Genomic DNA, 27,144 nt, shown 5'->3' with positions numbered 1-27,144 from the left:
GAAATAGGAGGTATAAAGGAGAACCGAATAGAAACTGCAGAACCAAAAAATACAATAACTGAAATTTTTAAAAAACTCGCCAGATGGACTCAGTAGCAGGACAAAGATGATGGAGGGAAGTCCGTGAACTTGAAATAGATCAATAGAAATTGTCCAGTCTGTGCACCAGGGGAAACAGTTTGAAATATACACATACGTGCACACACGAAGTCTTTGCTCCCATGGAGCTTCCAACCTGGTTGGGTATGGGGGAGGGGGAGGGAAATATCAATAGACAATAAGCAAATAAATATGTACCAGGCAGTAATAAATGTTTAAAAGAGAATAAAGCAGGGTAAAGAACAAGAGAATGACAGGGAATACTACTTTATGAAGATAGTTAGAAAAGGCTTCTCCAAAGAGGTGGCAGTTGAGCAGCAGAACTGAGAGACTGAGCCATGTGGGTATGGAGGGAAAGACTGTTCTGGGAAGTGGGACCAGGAAGTGCAAAGGCCCTGAGGTGGGGATATGCTTGGAATATTCAGGGATGGGCAGGGTTCATTGTGCGTGGGTGGAGGGAATGAGGAAGAGAGTGAGGGGAGATGAAATCAGAGAGGCAGGTGGGGCAAAGGTGGGAGTAGGGACACTAGTTGGGAGACATTGCAGTAGACCAGTGATAAATGATGGTGGCTGGGCCCAGAGAGGTAGCAGTGGAGGGTAAGGGAGTTGGATTCTGGGTATATTTTATAGAGATGGCAGGCCTTGGAGGTGTTCGCTGAGCCAAGGGGGAAACATTGCTTCCATTTTGGACCTGTTCATTTGAGGTAGCTGCAGACATCCAAGGGTGCATCAGGCAGTAATGTGGTGGCCTACGTTTGGGGTCCCTAACCCATCTGCTACGAGGTACCCAGTTACTACTGTTGGCAGCAAGGTAACTAGGAGAATCAAAGGAGACAGGACACCAGCTCAGCACAGTGTTCCCAGGAGAAGCAGGACACTGTTCAGAATGCAGCAGTAGTTCCCTACTATTGCCCAGTCACCCTGCTCAGGTGTACACCCAGTGTTTGCTGCTCGGGGGCCCTGCTCTATGGTGGTTCAGCAAGTGCTATCACCCGTGGAGTCTGCTGCCTCTATTCATGGCTCGTGCTGCCCGTGGTCTTCGCTCTACCTCCTGTCTGTCTATCTGCTGACTCAGTTGGTGTGTCTTACATCCTTCCACACCTGACGGGGTGGCCGCTCTCCACTCGGTGCTGATTTCCTCCTTTGGATGGAGTTCTCCTGCCTGACCCCCAGTAGAGACCCCTGGGTCCTCTAAGGTGGCACCAATGCCAGTTCAGGCAGACATGGTCAGAGAGGCAGGTGCAGAAGGCACCTGAGTCTGTGGAGAACCCTGGCCGGGGCCACGTCACACAAGGCCACAGGGAAGAGGTGCTTGCATGAGGATCCTCCTGGGAACACCACCCACTCTAACTATGGGACAGTCTAGGGCATGGGCACAATTAATCTGTGCCTTCATCCAATAGAGACTCTGATTTAGGCACTGCTCCGGGCACATCGGTACCACCAGTTCATGGCCTCGTTAGTGGTGAATGTTCACCGAATACATCATTACAAGCCCTTTTCTGTGTCCTAAGTGGGAGGGAGGAAGGGGTATGTTGGGGACCGTGGCAGCCTGGAGTCAGGAAAAGTCTTCCTGAGGAAGTGAGATTTCCATTAATCCTTGCAGGTGAACAGCAGTTTCCCAAGCCAAGAATGAGGGCTCAGGACGGAGGGGACCACCTGTGCTAGGACCCAGCAGTGAGAGAGGGGGCTGCTTATGAGGAAGAGCAGGGCCTGGACAGGGAGCTTGAGCTGGGCACGCACCAGATCTCCCTGAGAGAATTCAAGATGTTCCCCATGGAGCAATTGGAAGCTCTGAAGGCCCCTAAGAAGGCCAGGGGTGTGCATTCTAGAGAAAGCACCCTGGCTGCTGGCAGAGGATGCTGGAAGGGCATGAATAGTTGTAGGAAGTCCAAGCTGGACCCCAGTCCACAAGTTACTTCCTTAACCACCAATGTCTGCTGAGCCCACGTGGAGTCAAGCACCAGGGAAGAGGTCAGCATTGACTCTACCTAGTCCTTGAGTTGGTCAAGGGAGATATGGTCACCCTCATTGTTGAACCAGGTAGAGAGGTTTAAGCAATGTGCCAGGGCCATCCATGGGCCATGATGGGATTACAACTAGGGTGACCACCTTGTTTTGGTTTGCCAGGGACGTTTTGGTTTGCCAGGGATGTTCTGGTTTGCTGCTGAAAACCCCTGTCCCAGGAAACCCGTCGGTCTGGACAGACTGGACATCTGGTCACCCTAACATAATTTCTGTCTCTTTTCACTACATCAAGGCAGGCCTGGACTCCTCCCATGACAACCCTCACTGGCCCATGGGGCCAGACATGAGCTGGCCCTCTGGAAGCATCTCCTCTGAGCTGGGCAAGGGGAGAGGGAGAGAAGGGATGCTGGGATATGACAAGGCGAGTTTCCAGACAGAGGAACTATTTGTCATCACCTCACTGGGGAGGGCGCCTGGTTCCTAAATATTGCCTGCAATTTTGCTAAATGTATCTTAACAGGAGTGGTGTAAATGCTGTCAGAGATAGAGGGGGAGAGTGATGGCCCCATTCGGGATAATGAACTGCTTAGTTAAGATGAATCCGGCTCCATTCCTGATCCTACTTTTTGATACTGTGCTTGGAGGCTTTCATGCAAAAGGTTGATTGGTGGCAAATTTAATGCAGAGAAAGACAGAGCTCCGTCTTTAGCTGGTGGCTGATTAATTGATGGATTCACTTCTCGGAGAAATGGTATTGAGTCGTACCAGGAAGGAAGGGGGCAAGATTCGGGCTCAGTTGACATCTGACATGGGATTGATTGGAGCTGGAGGGCCCTAAAAATCCAGTTCACTCCTCATTTTAGAGTCAAGGAAACTGAGGCCCAAAGAGAGGGACAGCCTGCCTGAAGTCCCAGAGCTGGTTGGCAGCACAGTTGAGACCATAACTCACATCTCTTTGGCCCTTTTGACTATGCTCACTGCCTCTGGCTGGTGGATGAGCCCGTCTCCCCTGACCCCTGCCTGCTCAGCTGTCCCTTCCCACCAGCCCATACCCGGGCAGTAGTGGGAAGTGGGGGGGGGGGGACGGTGGAGGGATGGGTCCTGGGTCCTGCTCAAATCTCTTCTCTGATTTTCTGTCCTCTGCCTTGGGGGAAGGATGCCATGTGGGTCTCCCGGCTCTGATCCCTGGTCATCTCTGAATCTCCTACTCCTTGACCAATTTCCAGATGTCAGACTCCACTCTTCCCCCTCCCACCCCTGGGCCCTGTCCGGGACCATCTTTCCTCAGCTGGACAGTGGGAAGTGAGTGGGAAGGATTGGATTTCTGAGAAGGCAGGGAGCACAGTCCCGCTCACCTTGCTCAGGAGCGCCTCCCTATGTGGGCAGGGCTCGTGGTAAGCAATACCCCAGAACATGCTTCACCACCCTGTGATTATTCCCATGTCCACATTACACATGAGGAAACTGAGTCCTGTGGCAGCCACCTAACTTGCCCAGGTCACTGCCGAGTGGTAGAGCAAGAAGCTTGAACCAGATATCTGGCTTCAAATTTGTTGGAGGCATGCGGATGGGAGAAGCAAGGGAGGAGTCTCCAGAGAAAGAACCAATGCAAGGCATTCAGAAGGTGATGGGGTTCAGTGGAAAAGGAGCTGGAGAAGTTTAGTCAGGCCTAAAGGAGAATTTCCCTTATGTTTTTCTCTTGCAAAAACCTCCTTGTCCACGAACCCTCGCCGTCCCTTCTCCTGTGCATGTGTCTGCATCTGGGAAGGTGATTTCTCACCTGTGATCCAGGTGTTGATTGGCGCTGACGCAATCCTCACCTGGTACATCTATCAGAAAATTGCCTTGTCGCCTGCCTCTCCCCCCGCCTCCCCCCTCCCCCAGCTAGTGATCCTCCCTCCAGACCTGAGGCTGCTGCGCCCACTCATCACACATCACCTGAGGCTCGTCCTGGCCCTGAACCGCCATTCCTTCTCTGCGACAGAGCAGCGTCCACGGGGTGGCGGGATCCACAGCGCCTACACGTAAGAAAGCTCCAAAAGCAGCGCTTGTCGAGTCTCATTTTCATACTCTGCTGATATTAATGGAGCTCGCATTCCAGAAGGAGAGGCAGATGTGCAAGCAGACAACTACACTCCAGCCTGACGCATGCAGCAAGCGCGGCATCGTACAGGTTGTCGCGAGTGCTGGTGACTGAACGGGAGCTAGAACGTGGCGCACGCACCCAGGGAGAAGGTTTTAGTCCCCGCGCGGTGGCCCGAGCCCCTCCCTCCCTCTCCCAGGACGGCTAGGCTGGGAGCTGTCACCCCTGGCCTCCACCTTCCGAGCAGGGGGGACCTCGGGAGGGGGAGACATAGTCCCTTCCGCCTCGGGTTAGAGACCTGTTCCTCTTGCTGCTGTGTGTTCCAAAGGACTGAGCAAGGCCGGGAGGAGGGGAGGCAGGCGGGACTCAGGGGCCTGTGGCGGGGTGAGTGCCTCCCTCAGCTTTGCACACGCCCCCCCCTTCACACCTGCCCTGGTTCCACTCCTACAAGATGCTGAGTCAAAGACGGGATCCAGAGTGTACAGTGTTATGAAAAATGTCCCACCCTGGCCCAAATTGAGGGAGCACCCTGAGCACACTCCAGCTTCAGGGCCTTTGCCCATGCGGTGTTCGGCATCCGGAATGCTTTCCCCCTAGATACCTGCGTGGCTCACACTTACCTTTAGGTTGGCCCTCTCAGAGAGGCCTGGTGGGCCACCCATTCCAGAGCTGTCCCTGCCCTGCTGCTCCCTGATGCTTTACCCCGTTTTACGTTCTTCATGACATTTGTTCCCACCTGCCGTATTTCCCCTTGTTCACTTTTTTGACTGTTGTCCCCTCTTCTGGAACGACAGCTCCTTGAGAGCAGGACTTGCCTGTTCTCATGGTTTTATCTCTCGTGCCTGGAGCAGTGCTTGGTACTGCATAGATTCCCAATAAATATTTTTTCATGAAGGAAGGCAAGACAGGAAGCTGGAAGGAGAGAAGTCTTGGGGGGGGAGCATGCTTAATTTTGTTCAACACCGTGTTGGTAATAATCTCATTGCCTGAAACGTCTATTAGAAGCTCCCTCCTGTCTACACGCTCCGGGAAATGCAGTTTTAAGGCATCAGAACCACTGCACTTATACGCCCACCTTCTAAATCTCCTCTTTGGGGGTCCCATGTGCCCCTGCCCGCCCCCTCACCCGCTGCTGTGGAGGGAGCTCTTCACTGCCCTCACCCTGCACGCCCCTGAGTCCTGTTGCCCTGGGCCATCTGCCTCACCTTGTGGTGCTCCTAACACAACCACCAGTTACCAGAGCTTCAGCTGTCCCCCCGGTCCCCACTGGCTTCACACCCGTAATTCCCCCGTGGTTTGCCAACAAATGGCGATCCTGCAAGCTGGCACCTCCATCCCGCTGTGGCCCGCCTCACACGCGCGTGCACCATCTTTACTCACTGTGGGCTGGCTACTAGATTTACCCAACCAAGAATGTGTCCTTCCCACCTCCTTCGGGCGGGAGGGGGCCCCTCTCTGATCTTGAGCTCCTCAGCCATCTGGCTTGCAGCTTCAAAGTTGAGACCCTCAGGGAGGGCAGCCCCACTGGACAGGTGAGCCAGGGGGTCCACCCAGGGCTGGGAATGGCAGTGGACAGGATCAGATCCTGTACTTCTGTCACAGTCCTCCAGCAACAGCCCCCCTCCTCCCCAGGGCTGGATGTGAAGTGTCTGCCAACCCTTCCCTCCCTCTCCCATCATGAGAGAGGCTGTATAGAGCATGGTGGTCAGAATGGACCAGAAGGTTGGGCTTCAGTCCCAGCTCTGTCACTTACAGCTGTGTGATCTTGGTAATTACTCTGCCTCTCTGTTTCCCCATGAAAGTGGGAATAATACTGTCCTAGGATTGTTGGGACAGGTAAATGAGTGAGTGTGTATTAAGCTCTTAGCCCAGTACCTGCCTCACAGTAGGTGCCATGGAAATGTGACCTGTTATTACTATTTCCTGCTTAGGATTGACTTGCCCGGAGTCCTCTCGCTCATTGGGCTTCATCCCCCTGAGGGCAGCCTCCTCCTTTGTCATGGTTTGGGATGTGGCTGTGCTTGGGGACTTCCTTGATGGTCCAGGTTGGAAAGGTTTCCCTCGCTTCCACAGCCCCCCACCTTCACCCGCCCACCGAGGGTGACCAGATCGTGAATCTGTCCCCAAACTGTGCATGCCTAGAGGACAGGGCAATGCTGAGAACTTTCTGCATCCTGGACCATGGCCTTGCTCAGAGCAAGTGGGAGCCAACTTGGGGACTGAATGACTGACAAAAGGAGGGGACAGAATTGGTCCTTCCAGCTGGTTCCAGTCACTGCTCTCAAGGACCACGCAGGCTCTGTGGGGCTCCCCGGCAGCCTGAACTCCAGCCTAAGGTTGAGGCTCCCTGGAGGTGAGCCCCCTGCCTTACCCCTCACCCTGGCCTGCTGGGACCTGAAGCGTGGTACCACACAAGTCGATTCTGACTCCAGCTTCCAAATTGATCCTGCAGAGGTCGATTCTTGGTGCCCCCACCACACCCCCCAAGGAGTACTGTAACCATTAAGCTCCAGGCAGGGGTCAGGCCCCTGGGCTTGATCCGCTCAGGTTGCCTGCACAATTGAAATCCCTGAACCCATCCTGGCTAGTTTTCTCATTAAGACAATCGGACTGGATTGATCCATTAGATCAATGGCTGGCCATCAGCAGCGGGAAGCCAATCAGATAGGCCTAGACGATCAGCCCAAGAATGAGGTCCCTTACCGAGCTAGAGTGGGTCCTGGCCCTCCGGGATGGGGCGGTGGGAGGCAGCGGAGAGGGTCAGAGGCCTCACCAAGCTGGACTTGGGTGTGGGGACAGGAGTGTTCCCCAGGCTGTGGCTACCAGGGGCAGCTGGTGAGCGAGACGCAGCATCTGGGGCTTGCAGCGGCATGGACTCCTTCCAAGACGGTCAGCTCATTGTCACCCCTCCACCACTGTGGCCTCAAGGGGAACCACCTCTCCCCTTGGGTGGCGCGATGTGTGAGATGGGAGGTTTAGAGAGCTCCTCGGGGAGCTCTTCCCCCTTCCTCAGCAGTAATTTGGTTATGAGGCTGGGAGTGGAGGGGTCTGACCACCTAGGACACCGTTTCCTGATGTGGGTTCCTTGGCACCCTGGCAGCACCAGATGCTGACGGGGCTTCAGGGGTGGCTAAGAGAAATGCTGGGTTAGATGAGTTTCAGCATGCTCATTTCCAGTGGGGCTTAACTGGCTAATGCATATCAAGACCCTGTAAAAGGGGCGAAGGAGGTATAGTGTTTGACCACAGGACCGTTTCTCTGGGACGTCTTGTAGAAATGGCCTGAGGCATTTCCTCCAGCTGCCAACAGGTACTTTGAAGGAGAAATTGATGCCAAGAAGAAATGTTTCAGGACTAGAGGGATCTGCAGGAGCCAGGGAGGTTCTCAGGGCGGAGATGTCAATGAGAAGGAAGAATGAGTGAGGAGCTGCGCTGTGGGCACTGATCACACAGTCTCTGGAGTGAACAGTGCCCCCTACAGTTGTGCTAACTCTCTCCCCACCCTGCCCCAGGCAGCCCAGCCCTTCTGCTCCTCCCATGCCCTCACCTCCCTTCTCCTTTTTCCCACAGGCTACCTGACTGTGAACATTGAGCCTCTCCCACCCGTGGTGGCTGGTGATGCCGTGACCTTGAAGTGTAACTTCAAGACGGATGGTCGCATGCGCGAGATCGTGTGGTACCGGGTAAGTCACCGCAGCTCTGCCCTCTGCGCCACAGCCAGGGGTGAAGGCAGAGTGCCCAGAACCCCTCTGGAGACCCTTGCAGGCTTGGCTATGTCCTTGGTCCCAGCTCTGTGTTGTCCTGTGCCCTCTGCCCAAACCCTTCTCCAAGAATGCTTTGCTCAGGCTTCTCCTCCGTCCTCAGGCTTTCTCTTATTTTGGTCTCCTTGGTGTCCCTAACATGCCCTTGTGCTCAGGAAACCCCGGCAGTACCCAGTGTGAGAACCCTGTGGGCCCTGGTTGCTGTGTAACAAATAAGGAACATCGAAGGCTGGAATTTCAGGCGTGAGGCTTTGGGTGATGTTCTTGACAGAGCACAGAGAAGACCAGGACAGCGTCCTGCCTTCTTGAAACAAATTACAGACATAGTCCGCCTTCTAACTCAAGTACATGTAGGACTATCCTGGTGCCTGGCACCCTGAGCTGGGTCTGAGGAGGGGTGATCTTAGAGACACACAGATGCACACCTGTCCAGGGCCCAGCTGTTGGCAACAGGAGGACCAGCTCTGGGTATGGGACACAAGTGTTGGCCTTTTCAGCCACTGATAAGAGCCTTCATGTGTCTGGGCCAGGTAGCCCAGCCTGGTGTCCCTTGGCCACAAGGGAGTCGGGGCTGGCAGGGCTCAGGAGAAGGTCCAGTCGGAATCGACGTTCTTGCAATGCCATGCTAAGGTTCGCACAGAGCAAGGTGCCGCCATCTTGGAAACAGGTTGGGCAGAGAACTCCCCTTCCCATGATCTAAAACAGCGTTTGGCCACACGTTTTGGTGAGGTCCAGATAGTAAATGTTTTCGTCTCTGGGGACCGTATGGTCTCTGTCACAACGCCTCAGCTCTGCCGTTACAGTGTGAAAACAGCCACAGACAGTGTGTCAACGGGAGGCCATGGCTATTCCAATTCCAATAAATCTTTATTCATGGACATTGGGACTTGAATTTCATATCATTTTTATATGTCACAAAATACTCTCCTTTTTTATATTTTCAACCATTCAAAGAAGTAAAAAACCATTCTTGGTTCGTGGGCTGTACAGAAAAAGGCTATAGGCTGCTGTGGTCCAGTGGCCATGGTTTGCCAACCCCTGATCTAACACTTCTCTAACCTCTGTCTGCTGCATTGCCCTTTCTTCAGATGAAACCCGCAGATGACACAGTCGGGTGGAACTGCTCTGGATGGAGCGGATGGAGGTCGCAGGTGGGGGGTGCAGAGTGCGGAGAGGGGGAAAGGGGTGGCATGGGCAGTTTGAAGTTCAGGCTTCTAGAACTGGTTCCTTTGTTCCTTCACACTACCCCAGCAGGCACAGGGTGGGGCTTGGAAACCCTGCGTTAGAGAATCCCCCTGGGGCACACTCACCATTCAATGCCCTGACCCAGAACTGCGCTCCTCAATCTCCTTCTTGCTCTCGCCCCAGCCTTGGTTGGACCCTCCTGTCCTTGCTGGTCCTTCTTGCCTTCTTGGTCTTTGATTTATCACCTGCTGGTTTGTTGGCTGTGATTTGAGCTCCTTTTACACAAAATCATTGTTCTCCATCTTAGCACTGTAGCCCCTCCCGCTTAAAATTGCTTTTAGCCACCCCCTTCCCCCCCAGCTCTCCGGGCAGCCTGGGCCCCACAGGTGTGAACCTGACATTCAGCACCCCACAGGGCCCCAGCGTTAGAGGAGATTTGCCATCCCGGATAGATCAACAGGCTTAGAGAAAGTCAAGTCATACGCTAAACAGTGCCATGAACTGAATCACTAAGAGGCGTATTTACATGATATGGGAGCTGCGTGGCTGACACCCACTGCGAGCATCTCATTAGCACCTGGCAGAAGGACGGTGCTAAATTAACTGCAGCTCACTGCTAACGATGGGACTGTCTCTCCCTCCACCATCCTTAGATGGGATTGGAATGAGGGGAGGCAAAAGACCCGCCCAGCTGGCAGAGAGAAATACAAAGACCCAATGGGAACAGTTTAGGGGGGCGAAGCTTGCAGCCAGGGAACTACCAGTGGACACCTCATTGCCTTGCTAGCCCTTGAAGCAACTATCTCCACTCTGGTTTGAAATGGAATTTCTGTGTTGGAGGGGGTGGGGCAAGGCCAGCGCCAAGCCCAGGTGTAGGAAGCCAGAACCAGGCTTCCACGTGGCTCCACCCTGTGTCCCCTGAAGATGGGGGAGAAGGCTGGGGCAGGACGAAGACGCCCAGTTTTCAATCCAGATATGGACTTTCCCTCCCTTTCTCTACCCCCAGTGCTGAGAATCCCCCATCACCAACCCCCCCATCTCTCTCCACCCTAGCCTGCCATCATGTTGATTGCCTTAAAAATCAGTTGCATCTCTTACGGTGTCAGGCCCTGTGTATTGGGCTATGGTAGGCTGCACTAATTAATTTATTTTACTTCATTTCACATCCTTTGACTTCGAGCCTCTGGAGTGGGGAGGGGGTATGCAGATGTATGCAAATCACATGCAAATCACCCACTGGAGCCAAATGTTTGGGCCCTTGTGCTTCTGTATCTGGATTGAGGGAGCAGGCTCAGCTGACTTGGAAGTCTCCTTGGGACCAGGGGAACCTCGCATACCCTGTCTGTGATGGTGCGGATGGGGGCAGAGGCCGGGAGGGGGGTTGGGGGGGACTCCAGGGAAGTGTCTCGATGCTGCCAGTTCTCTCTCTGTCTGCTGCCACTCTGGCCTTCCCTCACCCATCGCCTCTTTTCCCAAGGAGCCAGCTGAATGGAGAGAGATAAGAGCTTACCAAGATGGGGGCTGCAGGAGCCAAGACTCCTTGCGGGAGAGGGGGAGGCAGGGCTTCTAGAGAATGTAGGAGATGCAGCAAGGCGAGCCCCACTCTCCTCCAGTCAGAACCCCCCCACCAGACAAGCCCCTACATCTCCATTCTCCCACCTCCATTCCCCCCACAGCTGCCCCTCCCCAAACAGGGAGCTGCCCAGCGCTGTTTGTTTTCTGTACGTCTGTTTGCTTCCCCAGCTTCCTTTGCCCATCCTCTGTGAATGAGCTTACAGAGCCCGGCTTGGAAGGAAATGAATAGATTACACAGGCCCAGCCAGGGCTGTGTCTCCAATGTCTTTAGAAGGGAAAAGCAAGGCATTGTGGGGAGGCCACCACTCCCGCTCAGCCCACTGGGCACAAAATGGCCCAAGACGTGTAAAGCCCAGCAGCCTCCCCTCTGGTCCTAAAGACATTGTCTTAGCAATGGAATCATCCTGAGCTTTCAGAAATGTAATGAATGGATTGGATTCTTTGGGTAGATTGGCAGAGCTGATGAAATTGAAGCAAAAGGGACCACTCCCTTGGCGTTAACAAGACCTCTGGCTGAACATTTGGGAAGGTCTTGCCGTGTGGATGCCTTAGGGGTGGGGCGGGGGCAGGGGATGGGAGGAGGTGGCCAGGGCCTGAACCTTGGGCACTTTGCCCCACAGACTCCCCAGTTTGTAGAAGAAAGTGCCAAAACTATAGAACAGACTCAAAGCGGATGCGATCAGAGCCCCTGGGTCTGTGCTGTCCAGTATGACAGCCACTACTAGTCACATTGGCTGTTTAAATTTAAATCGAATTAAATCAAATCAGATTAAATTAAAAATTCATGTCCTCAGTCAGGCTAGCCATATTTCAAGAGCTCACTAGCCACATGCAGTTGGTGGCTACCATGTTGGACAGGGTAGGTATGGAACATTTCCATCATCACAGAAGGTTCTATTGGACAGTCCGTTATAGATACTTGCAATTTTTTCTGAGGCCTCTGGAATATACTGTGCTTTCCTGGCAAGGGAATAACAGTGGACTGCTCATGGAGCCAGTTTTCCAGGCAAACTTACTCTAACATGAAGTTCTGAAAAATGAATTGTATTTGTTATGTAACCTGCCATCATTAGATTGGGGGGAGGGGCATGGGAGGGCATAGGCAGAGTGACCGTCATTCTCAGAAGACCTCTTTGAAAACAAATGTCGAGAGGGTTGTCAGGCGCCTGAGGTCCTGGGTATCCCAGTTGTCTATCAAAGCCCTGTTCACCCTCAGGATGCCTCACAGCCCTCCTCCCCATCTCTCCGTGCTCCCTCCACCATTGTATGGCTTCCTCTCCCAGATTTGAGTTTTCCAGACTCATGCTTTTTCCCTAGAAATATGCAGAAGCTAATGGAGCAGGGGTGCAATTCCATACTTGGCCAGTAGGGGACAGTCACCTAAAAAGCAAACTACCCTAGCATTAAAGCCAAGACTTGGTTCTAGAAAACAAATGATTAATAATATCCTTTACTTAATGATTTCTATTCATTCGCATCTATAACTGGGGACTCATTCAGTAATGCTGCAAATACGAATCTGAGGGGCTAACGTTATTTAGCCTTTACCATGTGCCAGGCACAGGACACATGACTACTTTTCATTTTCACGTTGGCATTGTGAGTTCGGGTCTATTGTTACGCCTACTCTCCAGATGAGGAAACTGAGGCCATCCAAAGAGACCGTGTCTCAGCTCATGTCGCCTTCCCTGACTTCCGCAGAGTTCTAGACACTCCCTCCTCCATGATTCCTCTTTTCGGGTCTATAATCCAGCTCATACCTCTCTGTGTCAAAACACCTGTCTGTCAACAGGACGGTGAACATCCTCAAGGGCCAAGGCCAGACCTTTTCCCCACTGTATCCACAATGCCTAGCGCAGAGTCACCTCAGTAAATGTTTGTTAAGTGACCAAGTGATAGAACAATAGATACAAAAGCAGACCATGCCACGTGGCCCACTTGTGTTTCAGGTGGGGGTGTGTGTACAGCCAATAGTAACTGTCTGCAGGGGACAGAGGGTCTTTGTATGCTCAGGGGGCTTGGTGGCGTATGGGGGAAAAAGGAACATTTCTTATTAGGGAATACTGTCTAAACTCATTTAGTTGGAGGTCACCTGCCCAGCAGGCAAAGCCAAAGGTCTGTTTATATCATAGAAATCCATTAAACAGCCACAGAGAATCATGGGAGTTTAACCTTTCATAGCAGTTTTTATCATCTTTCCTTTGTTTTGTCTCTTTCCTTCACAATTTGTCCCCCAGAGCTGCGCTGGGCCCAGGTTACAAGGCCACAGAAAAGAGAGCCACGGAGGGAGATAGAAGAGGAGATTGATCAGCAGTGATAATGCCCCGCTTTCAGAACCCCAGTATCTCGCTTCTTTCACCTTGTGGGGAGCGTGTGCCTGGGTGTTTGTTTTGCAGTATGAGTGTCTTCTCCGTGATGCTACCTGGCCAGGGCAAGCTCCCGCGGGGGGCTCTGCTCGATACCTGTGTGATAGGGCTGTGTCTGCTCTGGCCCACGAGGCTGGGAAGGGTAAGATAGGAAGACAGAGGGCTGAGGCGTCAGGATACTTGCATATGAGTTCAGGGTATGTGTCTGGGCAGTGACCTAAACTTTCTGCATTCTAGAAACCTCATGTGGAATCAAGCATGAAAACACCTACGTTGTAGGCTTCAAGAGATAACGTCTGCAGCCAAACAAGCCCAAGGCTTGATTCATTGTGGCACCTATTCAAAATGGTGGCCGTTGTCCTAGCATGTCTCTTGGTAGCTTAAGGGATCGAGAAAAGGAAATTATAAACTGAGAGTGGAAGGTGTTTTCCGAAGATCACCAAGGATTGTCGGATTCCTTGAATTCCATCCTCCCACCTACATTCCCAAGGCAGAAGGGGAGAGACAACCATTTAAAATGGTATATTCTTTGTGTCTATGTGGTTATACTGGATTTCAAAAACTCAGTGGATTTCAATTCTTGGAAATGTTATCACATAGCTAAGCCATTTCAGTGGATTTTAGCTCTTCTCTCCCTGAAGCAAAGAGTTCTTTCAAAATGGTTTTACTGGCATTGGCTCTCTTTTAGTGTAAGTCCTTGACAATGTTTTGTTGTCTGAAACCAAAATAGAAAGTGGTGATCATAAGGGGACATTACGGTCCAATGATATCATCAAGGGCGAGAAGGCAGGTACACTCTTGGCGATGAGTAGAGACCAGGCCTAAGTCCTGGAGAAGTGAGCCGGACCACCCCTCTGGCCCCTCTGGCTTGGACCCAACCTGACTGCTCCATGTTCCTCCCCTGGACCCACATCCTGATCTGACTGCTCCTAAATCTGGAGGAGGAAGGGAGTAGGAAAGACAAGACACATTCTTCACAGAACCAGAGCCAAGCTGGTCCGAGCTGCTTTGTCCAGGCCTCTCTCCCTTGCCCCTAGCCTCCCAAAGGGGCATGCTCTCTCTGATGAAGAATGCCCCAGGCCGCATCTCACCATCCCAGTTACATAAGAGGAAAGACAGTGTGCCAGGGAGAGGGCCTGCCAAAGGACAGGTAATCATAGAATAACTAATAACACATAAAGAGGAAGTAAGAACACATTTCCCAGGCTAGTTCCATTGCACTTTTTTCTTCCACCTTCAGGAACAGGTTGAATCTATCCCAGACCCTAATCACAGGGCTCCTCCTTCTGGGGGTGGAGTGGTGGAGAAACCCGGGCGCTCCCCCTAGAGGTCAGAGTGTGAATTGCAGTTATTACGGCCCCAATCCCTGGTCTTTAAGGGCGGTTTGGAGTTGTCCACCTTAGTCGCTCTGTAGAATTTTCAGAAGGACCTGTAAAAATATGCCGATGGCTGAGGTTTGGGGCCTCAGGGCATTTTACTTTTAACCAGTTCCCCGGATGATTGTAATGCACTTGGCCCAGCCAGGGACCATGTTCTGGTGCATGGGAAACTCTGATAGGAGCTAGCTGCTCCATTCATCCGGCCGACATTAATTAATCCAGCATGTAGTTAACTGAGCAGGATGGGTCTAGGCACCGGGGGTGCATCAGGGAACGGGACACCAAGATCCTGAACTCCCGTAGTTGAGCTTGGGGGAAGGGATAAAAAGATAAACAAACAGAAAAAATACCAGACCAAAGTAAGGGCGGTGCATAGAATTAAAATAGTTTGGTGGGATCGAAAGGGACTGAGTGGTCAGGAAAAGACTCATTTAAGCTGAGACCTCAAAGGCAACAAGGAATCCATCTTGCCAGGGGAAGGAGATGGAACATTCCAGGCAGAGAGAGAAGCACATGCAAAGGAGCTGTTCTGGGAACCAGCTTCGCATGTTCAAAGAACAAAAAGAGAGTGCACCTGCAGGGCTGGAATGCAGCCGGTTGTGGGGAGTTAAGAGATGAGGTGAGACAGACAGGCAGGACCCTTCATGCCAGGCCTTGTGCTCCGGGGCACCGGTTCTGGAGTTGTTCCAAGGGCAGCTTTGGAGGGTTTGGAGCAGGAAAGTAACGGGATCTGGTTCACTTTATTAAAAGGTCACTTGTGGGTAGAGGGTGGAGTGTAGGGGAGGCAAGACTGGAGTCAGAGGGTCCACATGGAGGTTGTTCCAGCAATAACAGGCAAGGGGTGACAGTGGCTTGGGCGAGAACTGGGATGGTGGCCGTGGAGACGGTGAGAAGGAAGGAAGTTCTGCTGGGACCTGCAGGTGGCATCTAACAGGCTTGCTAATGTGTTGGCGGGAGGCAGGAAAGGAGGATTCAGGGTGACTTCTGGCTTTCAGGCTCCAGCAGCTAGATGTGGGGGATGGTGCTATTTCCTGAGACCGGGAGGACAGGAGAGGAGGAGGGGGCTCGCAGGGATTCCCCGTTACCTGTGTTAAGTTCCAGGTGCCTTGCCTCTAAGACGTGGGGTGGAGCTGTCAGAGCAGCTGCTTAGGCTACAAGTCAGGGGTTCTGGACTGCGGTCAGGACTGGAGATTCATACTTGGGGGCCTCAGATATGGATGGTGGGCCTGGGCGAGAGGACAGGGGGAGGGGGCGGAAGAAGAGCACCCAGTGCTGGCCCCTGGGGTGCTCAAGTGTTAGAGATAGAAAAGTAGACCAGGGAAGAGGCTGGGAAGGTGCAGCCGGCAGGATGTGACGGAAGCGAGGTGCATGGGTGTCTCAGATCCCAAGGGAGAAGAGCCAGCTCTGTCCAATGCTGTGACAAGATGACTTAGGACAAGACCAGAGAAGTGACCGTGAATTTGCCACATGGAGCCCACTGGGGACCTGGACAAGAGCAGCCTCGTTGGAGTTAGTGGGGCAGAAGCCTGCCTGGAGGAGGCTGAAGGAGGCAGGGAGGCTACTGGTGACATGGCCTCGATCTTCCGGACAAACCTTTGCTGTAACATAAAGACTCAGTTGCTTCTGTTCAGTCCCTCTCCGTTTGTATGTCTTTCATAAGCTACCAGCTACATTATCTATTCCAAACTTGCCCAGCCTTGCAGCCCAGACCTGGTGGCAGCCGTGCTCTCCTCCTGGAGGATGGGACAGTGGTTGCTGAGAGAGTTTGGGGGATCCCAGAGTAACTCAGCAGTGCATGTGGTATTTGGAGGAGAGATCCCAGCTCTACCATCCAATTAACTCAGTGGCCTTTGGACAAAAGCCATGCACACAACCTCCCCGAGGCTCTGCTCCATGCTAAGCAGGGTACTCAGGGCTGGAGACGGAAAGAGCCAGGTGGACCCAGTGCCCCCAGAGGGAGATTCCAAACCAGCCAGGCTTCATTACATTGTAAAGATCTGTTTCCTCATCTGGCCAACGGGCTTGATCACCTTCCCCCAAACATCTTACAGGGATTTGTGTGAAACAGAGGAGATGCCCTGCAGACAAGCTGCTTCCTTCACCCACAGAGCAGGGGACAGAGGCTTCGCTTAGCTTACTAAATCCTCTCTTTGCCCCTGGCCAAACCTCTGGGAGGCCTCTGACCTTGTTCACCAAGATGGAATTAAGAGATCCTCCTGCGAAGTTCCTTAGCACTTTGTACATACTTGCATTAGAGACTTATCTCCTGGTATCTTAGTTATTCATCTCGTTTTTGTGTCTGTCGCTGAGTTTTATTTCTCTGCTTCTCCAGTATGTGCCATCATGCTGGCAGACCCCGGGCTATGGTCCTTACATGGGGTCTTTGGATCCCTACAGAGTAGTTGGATAAGCTTCCAGCGTCTCTCCTTGAAACCCCAGGAAGTATGCCCAAAATGTTGTACGTGGTTCTGGGGAGAGAGAAAAGGGCCTGAATATTCTCAGAGGGTTCTGTGACGTCCCCCTGAAAAGCTCAAGAACAACAGAAGGTGTCCCCAGGTGCTCGAGAGTATGAAACGTGCAGGGTCTCCACCCTTGGCCCCTGAGGGGCCACACTCAGGATGGATCTAAGAGACCGAGGGGCCGCAAGGCTACGTCAAAAACCTGTGGTCCATGAGCTCTCTGGGGACCTGGTGGGAAGAGGGTGCTGTAGTTAACTTTACGTGGGAAGAACGTCGGGCGGTTGGGCTCAGCCCGGACACCACAGGACAGTCAGTCTGGATGTGTGAACAGACACCCTTGGATGGAAGAAGGAGAAAAGAAGGGGGGGGGAAAGGAAAGGCTTGCTTTGGCAACACGTTACAGTTCTCCCTGGCACAAGGTGGGGGTTTTTTTGACCAGAGAAGTCCATCTTCTTTGGAGGATTAAGACCAAGTTTGTGATATTGGCAATGAGACCGTTTCTCTGCCCGGAGGCTTCCACACAGGACTGAGAAGAGCTCTTGGTTCCCAAACTGTTGAGAGGGACACCCAAATAACAAGATGTTCTATTGGGCCACATTTGGACACCCCCAGAAATAAACTCTCGCATTGGATGATCATGAAAGACATGTAGGCTGGCAGATCCAAGGTGAACATTTTGATGACTTAGCTCGGTCCGGGGAGTTTGTCCTCACTTGCCAAGTGCACAGAAGAGAAAACAGCAGGGGTCTGGGGCCAGACATCCTGCTGTGTGACCTAGAGCAAATCAGTTTCCCTCTCTGAGCCTCAGGATCTTCATCAGTAAAATAAAAGGGTGAAGAGGGATGGTCTGTATAGAATGTGCTGTCTCTTTCCCACCTTGCAACCAGCCTCCCTCCTTCCCCCAGAGGACGCTAAGCTGGGGAGGAGGCTGGCACTTTGCGCTCCCAAGGTGAGGCTTGGGCACTCTTCATCAGAGGTGGAGAGGCTCTGAGCCAGTGGACTCTGGGAGCTATATTGAGCCCAGAGTGTGGTTTCCAGCAGCCTTGGCCTGACTTAGCCCTGCTGGGTTTAAGTGACAAGGGGCTGACTTAACTTGTCGCAGAGGATTAAAGGTGAACTTGTGCTCCAGCACGCCTGGGATATAAAGTAAGGTGGCTGAAATGAGGGATGTTTCTGAGAAACACCAGCCCAAGATCCTCCTCCCCTCCAAGTCCTTCCTTCTCCTCCTGGTCCAACCTTCTCCTGGTTGGGTGTGTCATGCTGTGGGAAGGGTGACTGTGCCTTCTTACCAGGGGACTCAGACGCCCACGGGCATTCAGTCTCCCCGTTCCCGGCGCTTTTCCAAACCACGGAGCTGATCACTGATAATACCGTGACTGCACTCCTACCTCTCACCCCACCCTTCACAAGAGCTTCCATCACCTTAAGGACCGTGTTCAAGGTCCTTCGTGATTCAAGCATGTACTGGGTCCTTCGTGATTCAAGCTCCGTTAGCTAATTTCTGTAGTAATGCTTCCTACCATGTTCCCAAATGGACCCACCACTCCTATCTTATGGCTTATTTGCAGTTTCTGGAACGTGCTGATGCACGCACCGCATCATCCTCTATCTGCTCCAGCTGGCAAACTCCCACTTGCTCGCCAAGGTCAGCTACAAGGTCATTCCCAGAGACCTCCCCTTCCCCCATCCATTTTCCCCCTCCAGCTTCTTCCCCCATTCAACCACCACGCTGAGTTAGATTCTCAGAACACTCTCAAAATACTCGGAATTCTGCCTCCTGACCCGACATCCTGGACTCACATGTTCATTTCTGAGACAGGTGTTTCTCGAGCACCCACTATGTGCCAAGCCCTGGGAATAGAGCACTGAGTAAGAACAACATAACAACCCGGCCTTGTTTGTACAGCGCTTGCAGTTAAGCAGGGAAATGGGTATTACGTGAAAGATTATCAAAGAAGTGCTTTGAAATTGTGGTAACTGCCCCAAAAAAGGCTCGGTGTTTGCTAGCTGAGAGCTCACAAGGGGGCGATTAATTATAATCGTGGAATGTCTTTCTCCCGGAATGTAACCCTTGTTGGTAAGGACCAGGTATCCTGTTTGTCTCTGTGGCCCAGCATATACCTGGAGAATGAATGAATTCGTGAGTGAGTGAGTGAGTGATTGAATGAATGAATGGCTTATGTGGTTCTGAGGGACACAAAAGTAAAACCTTTTAGCTGATGAGATAACAAATATTCTCACAATTAGAGCTTGTCAACAGGGGATGGGGTGTCTTGGGGACTGAAGAGATCCCCCAGCCTTAGAAGTCTCTAAGCAAATGTTACAATAGCCATGGGTCAAAAATGCAAAAGAAAGGATTTCTGGCTTCCTGGCCCAGGTGAGCACAGGGCAGGATGACACTGTCCATTCCAGCTGTGGACTTTTATGCTGTATCAAGGCCAGCTTCCCAGCAATGACATCGTGACAAGGCAGGGAACGGAGCATCCACCCAGCTTGGAGAGGCCACACATCAAGTGTGGGACACCAGGTTCCCGGAAAGTTCTAGATTCCCACGAGAGGGGTGGATTGCGGATGTCCTGAGAGTCACACGCGTGTAGGTGCCCCACCCTTACATGAGCCTTCCAAGCGGCTGAAGCAGCAGATGCCTGGGAGCTGGGAAGAGGGGAAGACCAGATCCAGAAGACCACTCCGCAGCCAAAGGTCATGTCCAGCCCCCCTCTGGCCATGTCACCCTGCCTGCAACACATCAGGGCAGCATCCGCATCATTCTCACGATGGAAACCAGGATCACTGCTGTCGCCGGAAGCTGTGGCCCCTGCCTCCTCTCCAGGCTGGTCTCCCCGTGCCCCCGGAGTGAGACTCCGGAATGAAACTCCCAGAGCCTTGGGGGCGGAAGAAGGCGGCCTGCGGGGGAGGGAGAATGGGCCCTGCTCCCCGAACACCATCGTTCCCATTTCGAAGCCTGGGATCCTGAGGAGCCGTTGTGCTCCAGGAGAGTGGCCGGTCACACTTTGAACCCAGCCGCCTGATTCCAGAGCGACGCTTTTGGGGAGGCGCCACCGAAGGCCATAAATGCCATCCTGGGGGGCGGGAGGGATTTCCCCCCCAGTGACAGGCAACCCCAGTCTTGAGCCCTCAGAGGGGCTGAGCCCCCATGGCCTGGGGAGCCTGTCTCTTCCCCATAATCATCACCATTAATGCCATCGCTCTGGCACGGGGCAAGGTGTGTCAGGCCTCTCTCGGTCACCTCACTGAATTCTCGCAGAAATCACTGGATGCCAGTACTGTTGTCCACTTTAGAGCTGAGGACACCGAGGATCCGAGAGGTTAGGTAACTGGCCCCCAGCCTCGAGGACAGTAGGGTGGAGCGGGTTTGTCCACCAGCCCGTCTGACTTCCCCTATAGCGCCCGGGCTGGTCCACAGAGCTGACGGGGTTGTCTGGATCCCCCTTGGGGAGGCTCCGAGCCTCCCGCTTGGGGAGAGGGCCGGCCAGGTGAGCGGAGTGGGTGGGAGCAGCCGGGGTCTGGCTGCTTGGGGCTGTCCTCCTCATGACACACCCGGGGCCTGTCTGCAGAGCCACGCAGGGACCGTCACCCTGGAAGGAGGACCCCAAGGAGAACAGCGTCCCCCTGCAGAGATGATGCAGCAGCACGCGGAGCAGACAGGTGGAGGGGACAGGACCTGCGCCCATCCCCCGGGCTCTCCGCTCACGCAGGGCGGCTGCCCAGGTTCCTTTGGTGAATGTGGGAGAGAGTTTGGTGGTCCCGTCCACGGGAGGGTCTTCTTCGAATCGTGGCGCTTAGCCCTCAGAAACCCTGTTCGTGAGGGAGACAGGCAGCCTGGAGTAGCGGGAAGTCTGAATTGGAGACTCTTCTTCGAGAAATGAAATTATTATTATTATTATTATTATCATTATTATTATTTTGCAAGTGGTGGAGGAATGCAAATGAGTGTAAACAAGTGTTGTCAAGTAGTGGTTCTTGGGGGACCTGCTTTAATGGTGATAATAATCACTTTAATTGGCACATTAATTATATGTGAGCAGGTGTTTCCAAAGTAATTGAGGGCGTTGGAAAGCTGCTTATTTCCTGAAGTGGCCGAAACATTCCCCTTTGACCCTGTTTACTCTATGAATATCAAATTCCGCTGGGGGACAGAGAGACGTGGAGCCTGTCTGAATCCGTGGGCTCGGACTGACTGTTTCCAGGCCATTCCTTCTTGTAAGGAACTGACTCCCCTCGGACCCCTGTGTGGGTGCCGTCCCTGGCCCACCCTCTGCTGGGAGAGACAGGATGGCACAGAGGCACACACGAGATGCCCCCGCCCTGGGCTGGAGCTGTTCTGGAAGGAGGAGGGGACAGAAGGTATGGCGAAGAGAGGAAGAGCAGTTGCAAAGGCCCCGAGGACTGGCCTGCTGGCATTGCGTCAGGCGCTGGTGAAGGATGGGGAGGCTGGGGCAGGGGGAGGAGGCTGATGGCAGTCAGGGACTCAAGCAGGACGTGCCACAGCTGGGGTCCCATCTAGTGAAGCTTGGATTGTAGCCACAGGGGGCATGTGAAGAATTTTAAGCAAGAAAGCAACAATAGCCAATTTTCCAACTCTCTAGACACCCCCCAAAGATATCTGAAAAGCATCTCAGACTTGACATGGCCAAAGGAAAATTCTGGATTTCTCCTCCAAAGCCGTTCCTCTCCATTCTTCCCCATCTCAGTAAATGGTATCCTCATCCACCCGGTTACATAGGCCAACCACCTAGGGCTCTCTGCTTTCTCCTTCCTTCCTTTTCCCTTCCCCCACCCCATCCTATAGCCCCTCCATTTTGCTCTTCAAAAACACACCCTGAATCCACTTGCTTCTTCCCATGTCCTGGCCACCCCTCTCTCGCCGAGCCTCTATCACTATTGCCTGCTTCCAGTCTGATTCCACCCCGCCCCCACCCCCCAATCCAATGTCCACACAGCAGCCAGAGTGCCCTTTTGGAGACAGAACCAGGTCAAGTCATTCTGTAGCTTTAGAATAAAACTCCCAAGGCATGGCTCTGGCCCTGCCCCTTCTGACCTCCTCCCCTCTTTGGCCTTCCACCACCCCAGCCTTGTGAGTGTTCTGTAAGCACCCCCAAAAGTCCACCGCTTCTAAGAGTCCAAGCTGACCTGACTCAATTCCTGATATGTGAGAGCTTGTGTCTGGTAGTGTCTCAAAGAAAAGCAGCTTGTGCCCCTAGGAGTATGTGGACCGGAGGTGAAGAAGCCACTGAGCACGGGGATGCTGGAGGCAGAGAGATCTGAGGTCAGTCCCAGGCTGCGCCTCTCCCTCTGTCACCTCTCAGCCTCCATACCAGTGTTTGTACAACGGAAGGGTGGTGAGAGTAGCCATGCAGCCCAGTTTGCCTGGAACCGTCCAGACGGTGCTTGTTATCTGAGGGTAATTGTTAAGAGTGTCTCTCTTCCAGTCTCAAAATTATCCTGGCTTGGGGGATAAATCACACCATTGCCAATTTGGCGTGCGGGCAGTACTTTTCCTATGTTAGCTTTCATGATGGCCCTCTGGTTCTCTGTGAACACAGGCTATGGGACAGATTCGAGGACAGCGCCCCATGCATTCCTAACAGCCCTAGAACACTGCGCATTGGTCAGAGAAAGGGAGGGTCCCCAGCCTGCTGGATTAAGAGAGTGCTGACTTGAACTTCACCTCCCTCTCCTTTTCCAGCAGGGATAACGTGCCGTGATCCCACCCAGCTGTCGGGCTGAGATGGGACAGGGAGGGATGGCTGGTTTGAAGGGGGTGTTGCAAGGACCCTGGGGAGACCTCCTCTGCATCTGAGAGCCCGTGCTGGAGGGGAACCAGCTGGAGGCTGGAGGGAAGTCCTTCCGTGGATCCCTCAGAGAAATCCAGCTGCATCACCGACCTAGTTTGCCCTTTCCAAACAATGGCTTACTCCCGGTCGACTCATCTTTCAGCAAATAGTTATCAGGAACCCACCATGTCCCAATCGGGGTGCTGGGCGCTGGGCGCTGCTCTAGAGGTTCTGTCCTGGTTTAATAAAGGAAACTGGTGACCTTGGCGTGTTTTTCTTTTATGCAGACATCTTACTGACCTGTCAGTTCTAATAGGCTTTTAAAAAACTTGAATCTTTTGGATTTTTTTTTTAAGCCATGCAATTATATCATCTGCAAATAGCGGTAACTTTTCTAACACACGAGAGATACTAGCTCATAACGTATAAAAGCACATATCCTGGGACCAGATCACTTGGATTCAAACTCTAGCTTTGCCACGGAGAAGCTGTGTGACTTTGGGCAAGTTACTGAATCTCTCTGCGCCTAGTTTTCTCACCTCCCCAAATAAACTTAGGATAGCGTCTAGCACTGCAGAAATATTGGTGTTATTACTTATTGAACGTATTATAATTTGTTGACTTATTCTAGTGTCTAAAACCTCCAGAATGCTTGTAAAATGTTTTGTTGTCTTATTTCTGTTTTTCATCGGATTGCATTTAACACTGCCTATGGTATTTGCTGCTGGTTTCTGATAAATACTATTTGTGTTGTATAAAGGAAGTTCACTTCTATTCCAATTTTACCTAGAGTTTTTATAAAGAAAAATTAATTAAATGCTTCTTAAGAATCTATTGAAGTAATCATATGGTTTTTCTCCTTTAATTTACTAATGTAATGAATTATGTTGTTGGTTTTCCTAATATTGAGCCTCCATTGGGTTTTTATAATTTCTTTAAACAAATATCTTGTGTCCCAAATTAAAAGAACTCTCAAGTATTTATTTTTTATTATTACAAATGGAATCTTTCTCATTGGATTTTCTGTGGGTTTCTGGGATGTAAGAATGCAATGCAATTGATTTTTTTGTGGCTTTATCTTGCATCCTACAAATTAGATGAATTCATTTATTCTCTTTAATAAGCGTGTGGTGGCTTTCCTTGTATTGTCCGAGCATTCAATCTCCCCACCTGACATTTTTATTTCTTTCTTTCGTGTATTTTTCAGATATATTGCATTTATCCGTGAACAGCTATGTGTTGCATACCTCTACCCTGTGCCAGGCACTGAGCTAGTCTCTGTCTCCTCCATGACTCGGTACCTCTTGTCACTTTTTGGCAGGAAGAGGTGGTCAGTGAGGTACCTTCTCCGCTGACATGTTAAGAACAGAGACCCGAGGAAGGGACTGAATCCCTCCAGGTCCCAAAGCCCCTTCAGTTCTGATCAGGATTCAAACCCCATTAACCCTCAGGCCAGGCTGCCTCCTGACTGATGACTCTGTCCTTTAGAGGGGGAGGAGTAATAAACCTTGACCTCAAGGGGCAGTTTCAAACCTCTGAAATGCTCTGGTCATTTCTCGAAGAGAAAGTGAAGATAGATGCCCTTACACTAAAACCTGACCTTGAACAGACCAGCTCACTGTCCCTCTTCTTCCCCTTGCATCTGGGACTTGCTTGGAATAAAAAGGTGCAAATGTCGCTGTTCTGCTTTTTCCCTTCAAGCAGCATCTCAGCTGTGAGGGGCGTGAGTTGGAGCTGCTGCGGGCCTTCGCCCCAGGCTCACCACCCAACCCCCGCCAAGCCTGTGGATGATGCTCTGCTGCTCCCCGAATGAGTGTCCCTGAGAGACCGTTAGCATCTCGGTCCCCAGCAGGCTGCTCTGCCTGCCCAGCTCACCTCTTGCTGCCCCAGGACTCACACGTCCTGCTGGCTGTCATCTTGCTCTTGCTTTTTAGCTAATTAGCCCATCTCATCTTGCACAGACGGCCCCCTTCCCTCACACCCTTAGGGGTGTGTACCTTGTATTCTCGATTCGCCTCCATGGACAACTTCATCATCCTTGTGGGCGCCCTGGCCCCGGCCTCCAGACTCCCCCTCTGCAGTCTCATCCCCCCAGGCATTGCTGTGGAAGCCCTGGACTTGGGCCCTACCCACTGCCCACCTGAGAAGGCCATGGCGCCGACTTGGCGTGTGCTCTAATCAGCGAGCCCCATGCTTCCGACACTTTTATTAATTCACACCAAACCCCTGTGTGGGTTTGTGGCGGCCTGTGTTGCATGTGGCACCAAAGAGCTGTCCTGCCCACACAAGCCGCAGACTTGAGAGCCTCCAGGGGTCCCAGGCAGCCCTTGGGGGCAGCCCCCCAATCCCGGGCTCTCAGAAGATTCTAGCAAATCCGTCAACTGCTGAGGCTGGGTTTGGAAGCTGCTTCTTGATTATTCACGCCATGCCAGGCACGAAGCTGAGAGCTGTCCATGTACCACCCGAAGCAGGAGCTGAGAGCAGCTCCATTGTAGAGATAGGGAAACTGAGGCTCAGATTTGTGACATGAGTCCCCAAGAATTGCAAGGCTGTGATTCGAATCCAAGTCCTTCTGACTCTGGAGCCCCACGCTAGTCTTTTTCTTGTTCCCTTGAGATATTCAGTGGGTGTGAATCTTCCACTTCACAGGGGCTGCTGGCCTTGATGACCCCAGGATAGAGCTGGCTGTGTCAGGCTTCCGGAGACCAGACTGGTGCTCCAGCCTGTGCCCCAGCTTGGGGCAGCAGGCGTGTCCTCTTCCTCCTCATCCAAACCCCACCCGGGCCCCACCGCTTGTCTTTGTCATCTTGGGTGGTGGCAGCGAACGAGGGCAACGTCTCCTGAGGGCGAGCATCCAGAGTACTTGGCAGAGGTAGGCACCAGGAGATGACAGGGGGGAGGGAGGGAGTTCCCTGCACTGCCCCCGAGCTCCAGCCCACGATCAGTCAGCAGGGAAGCAGCCTGCGTGGCTGGTGGCAGGTCACTGGCCCCTCCTGGAAAATGAGGGAAGGAATAGACCCCATGGGGCATTGTGGGGGATAAAATGATATGGTGCCGGCAAGTGTTTGCTGGAAAGTCTGGCAAATAGTATCAATAGCAGTAATAAAAGAAGGTAATATTTACTATAGGCCACTGACTATAGGCCAGACGTTAAGCACCTCGCACATATTGGCTCATTTAATCCCCATAGCAACACTGGGGCTAGGCGCTGTCCTTGTCCCGCTTTGTAGAAGAGAGGACTATGGCTCAGGAGCAAAAACTTGCTCAAGACCATGCAGCTGGTAAGTGATGGAAGTGGGATTCGGCCCCTGGCGGTTTGGCTTCGGCGTCTGCACTCCTAAGTACTTCAGATGTTAGGTCCTCCCCACACTCCGCCTGCCCAGACAGATGGAGTCAGGAGCCAGGAGAAGTAAACACTCAAATGGAAAAGCCCAGGAGTAGAAGCATCCGCGCCGCATGGAGGATTGCTCCCCAGCCCGGGAGAGAGATGCCCACGTAACACCCGCCCAAAAGGGAGGCAGCCAGCTTGCTGGGATGACTGGGTTCCGGCAAGCTGAGCCGGCGCTTCCCCTCTCCCTCGGTCCCTTCAGTGCTCCCCACGTGAGGCTGTGCACACACCGGGGGCCCCGCGCATGCTGGCTACCTTGACTTTGAAGGAGACACTGCAACTCATTGCAAGCTGCTGGACTAAACCCTTCTCTACAGCTCACAACTTTGCACGACGTGGGGGGTTTGGCAGACGGTCAGCGGCTGATTTCTGCAGTGCTGGTGGAGTTCTGCAGTGTGATTTATAGATTGCCTTGATAGAAAAGCGATGCTGGGAATCTCCATTAGAACAGGGCAGCTTGGGGCGCCTGGGTGGCTCAGTCGTTAAGCGTCTGCCTTCGGCTCAGGTCATGATCCCAGGGTCCTGGGATCGAGCCCCACATCGGGCTCCCTGCTCAGCGGGAAGCCTCCTTCTCCTTCTCCCACTCCCCCTGCTTGTGTTCCCTCTCTCACTGTGTCTCTCTCTGTCAAATAAATAAATAAAATCTTTAAAAAAAAAAAAAAAAAAGAACAGGGCAGCTTGCTGTTGTGGCTTTCTAGAAGGTCAGAGGGTAGAGGCCTGAGAAAATGCTCCCAAAGCAGACAGACAGCCTCCTCCTTGGGGCCTTGAGGATTCATTTAGGATGTTAGCTTTTGCCTAGGACACAGGTGTTGATAAGACAAGGTCCAACGATGCCACATGGTGAGTTTCCCCATGCAAGGCGCTCTGGGTAAAAATCATTCACTATCCAACATCCCCAAGTCACTCACTTACTTAGCCAATATTTCTGGGCACCTGCAGGGTACCAGGCCCTATGCTAGATGCTAAGAAAATACAACCCCGGACAAGGCAGACAGGTTCTCTCTGCTCCCAAGGACCTTCCACCCTGTTGGGAGATACAGAGGGCGTGGACTGGAATCGCTTGTCAAATGATAGGTACATAGCTTGA

The 27,144-nt window shown here is 52.6% G+C and overlaps 1 protein-coding gene across 1 annotated transcript in view; it reads left to right on the top strand.

Moving 5' to 3' along the window:
- Window positions 1-27,144, top strand: part of IGSF21 (immunoglobin superfamily member 21) — a 235,281-nt gene that overhangs the window by 94,154 nt on the left and 113,983 nt on the right. The window contains exon 2 of the mRNA XM_036115519.2: window positions 7,720-7,832. Coding sequence (XP_035971412.1) covers window positions 7,720-7,832 — 113 coding nt within the window. The remainder of the gene's footprint in view (window positions 1-7,719; window positions 7,833-27,144) is intronic.

Source organism: Halichoerus grypus, chromosome 5 (assembly GCF_964656455.1).
Source record: "Halichoerus grypus chromosome 5, mHalGry1.hap1.1, whole genome shotgun sequence".
NCBI lineage: Eukaryota > Metazoa > Chordata > Mammalia > Carnivora > Phocidae > Halichoerus > Halichoerus grypus.
Note: the sequence above shows the minus strand (reverse complement) of the source record. Positions and strands in the feature narration are given on the sequence as shown.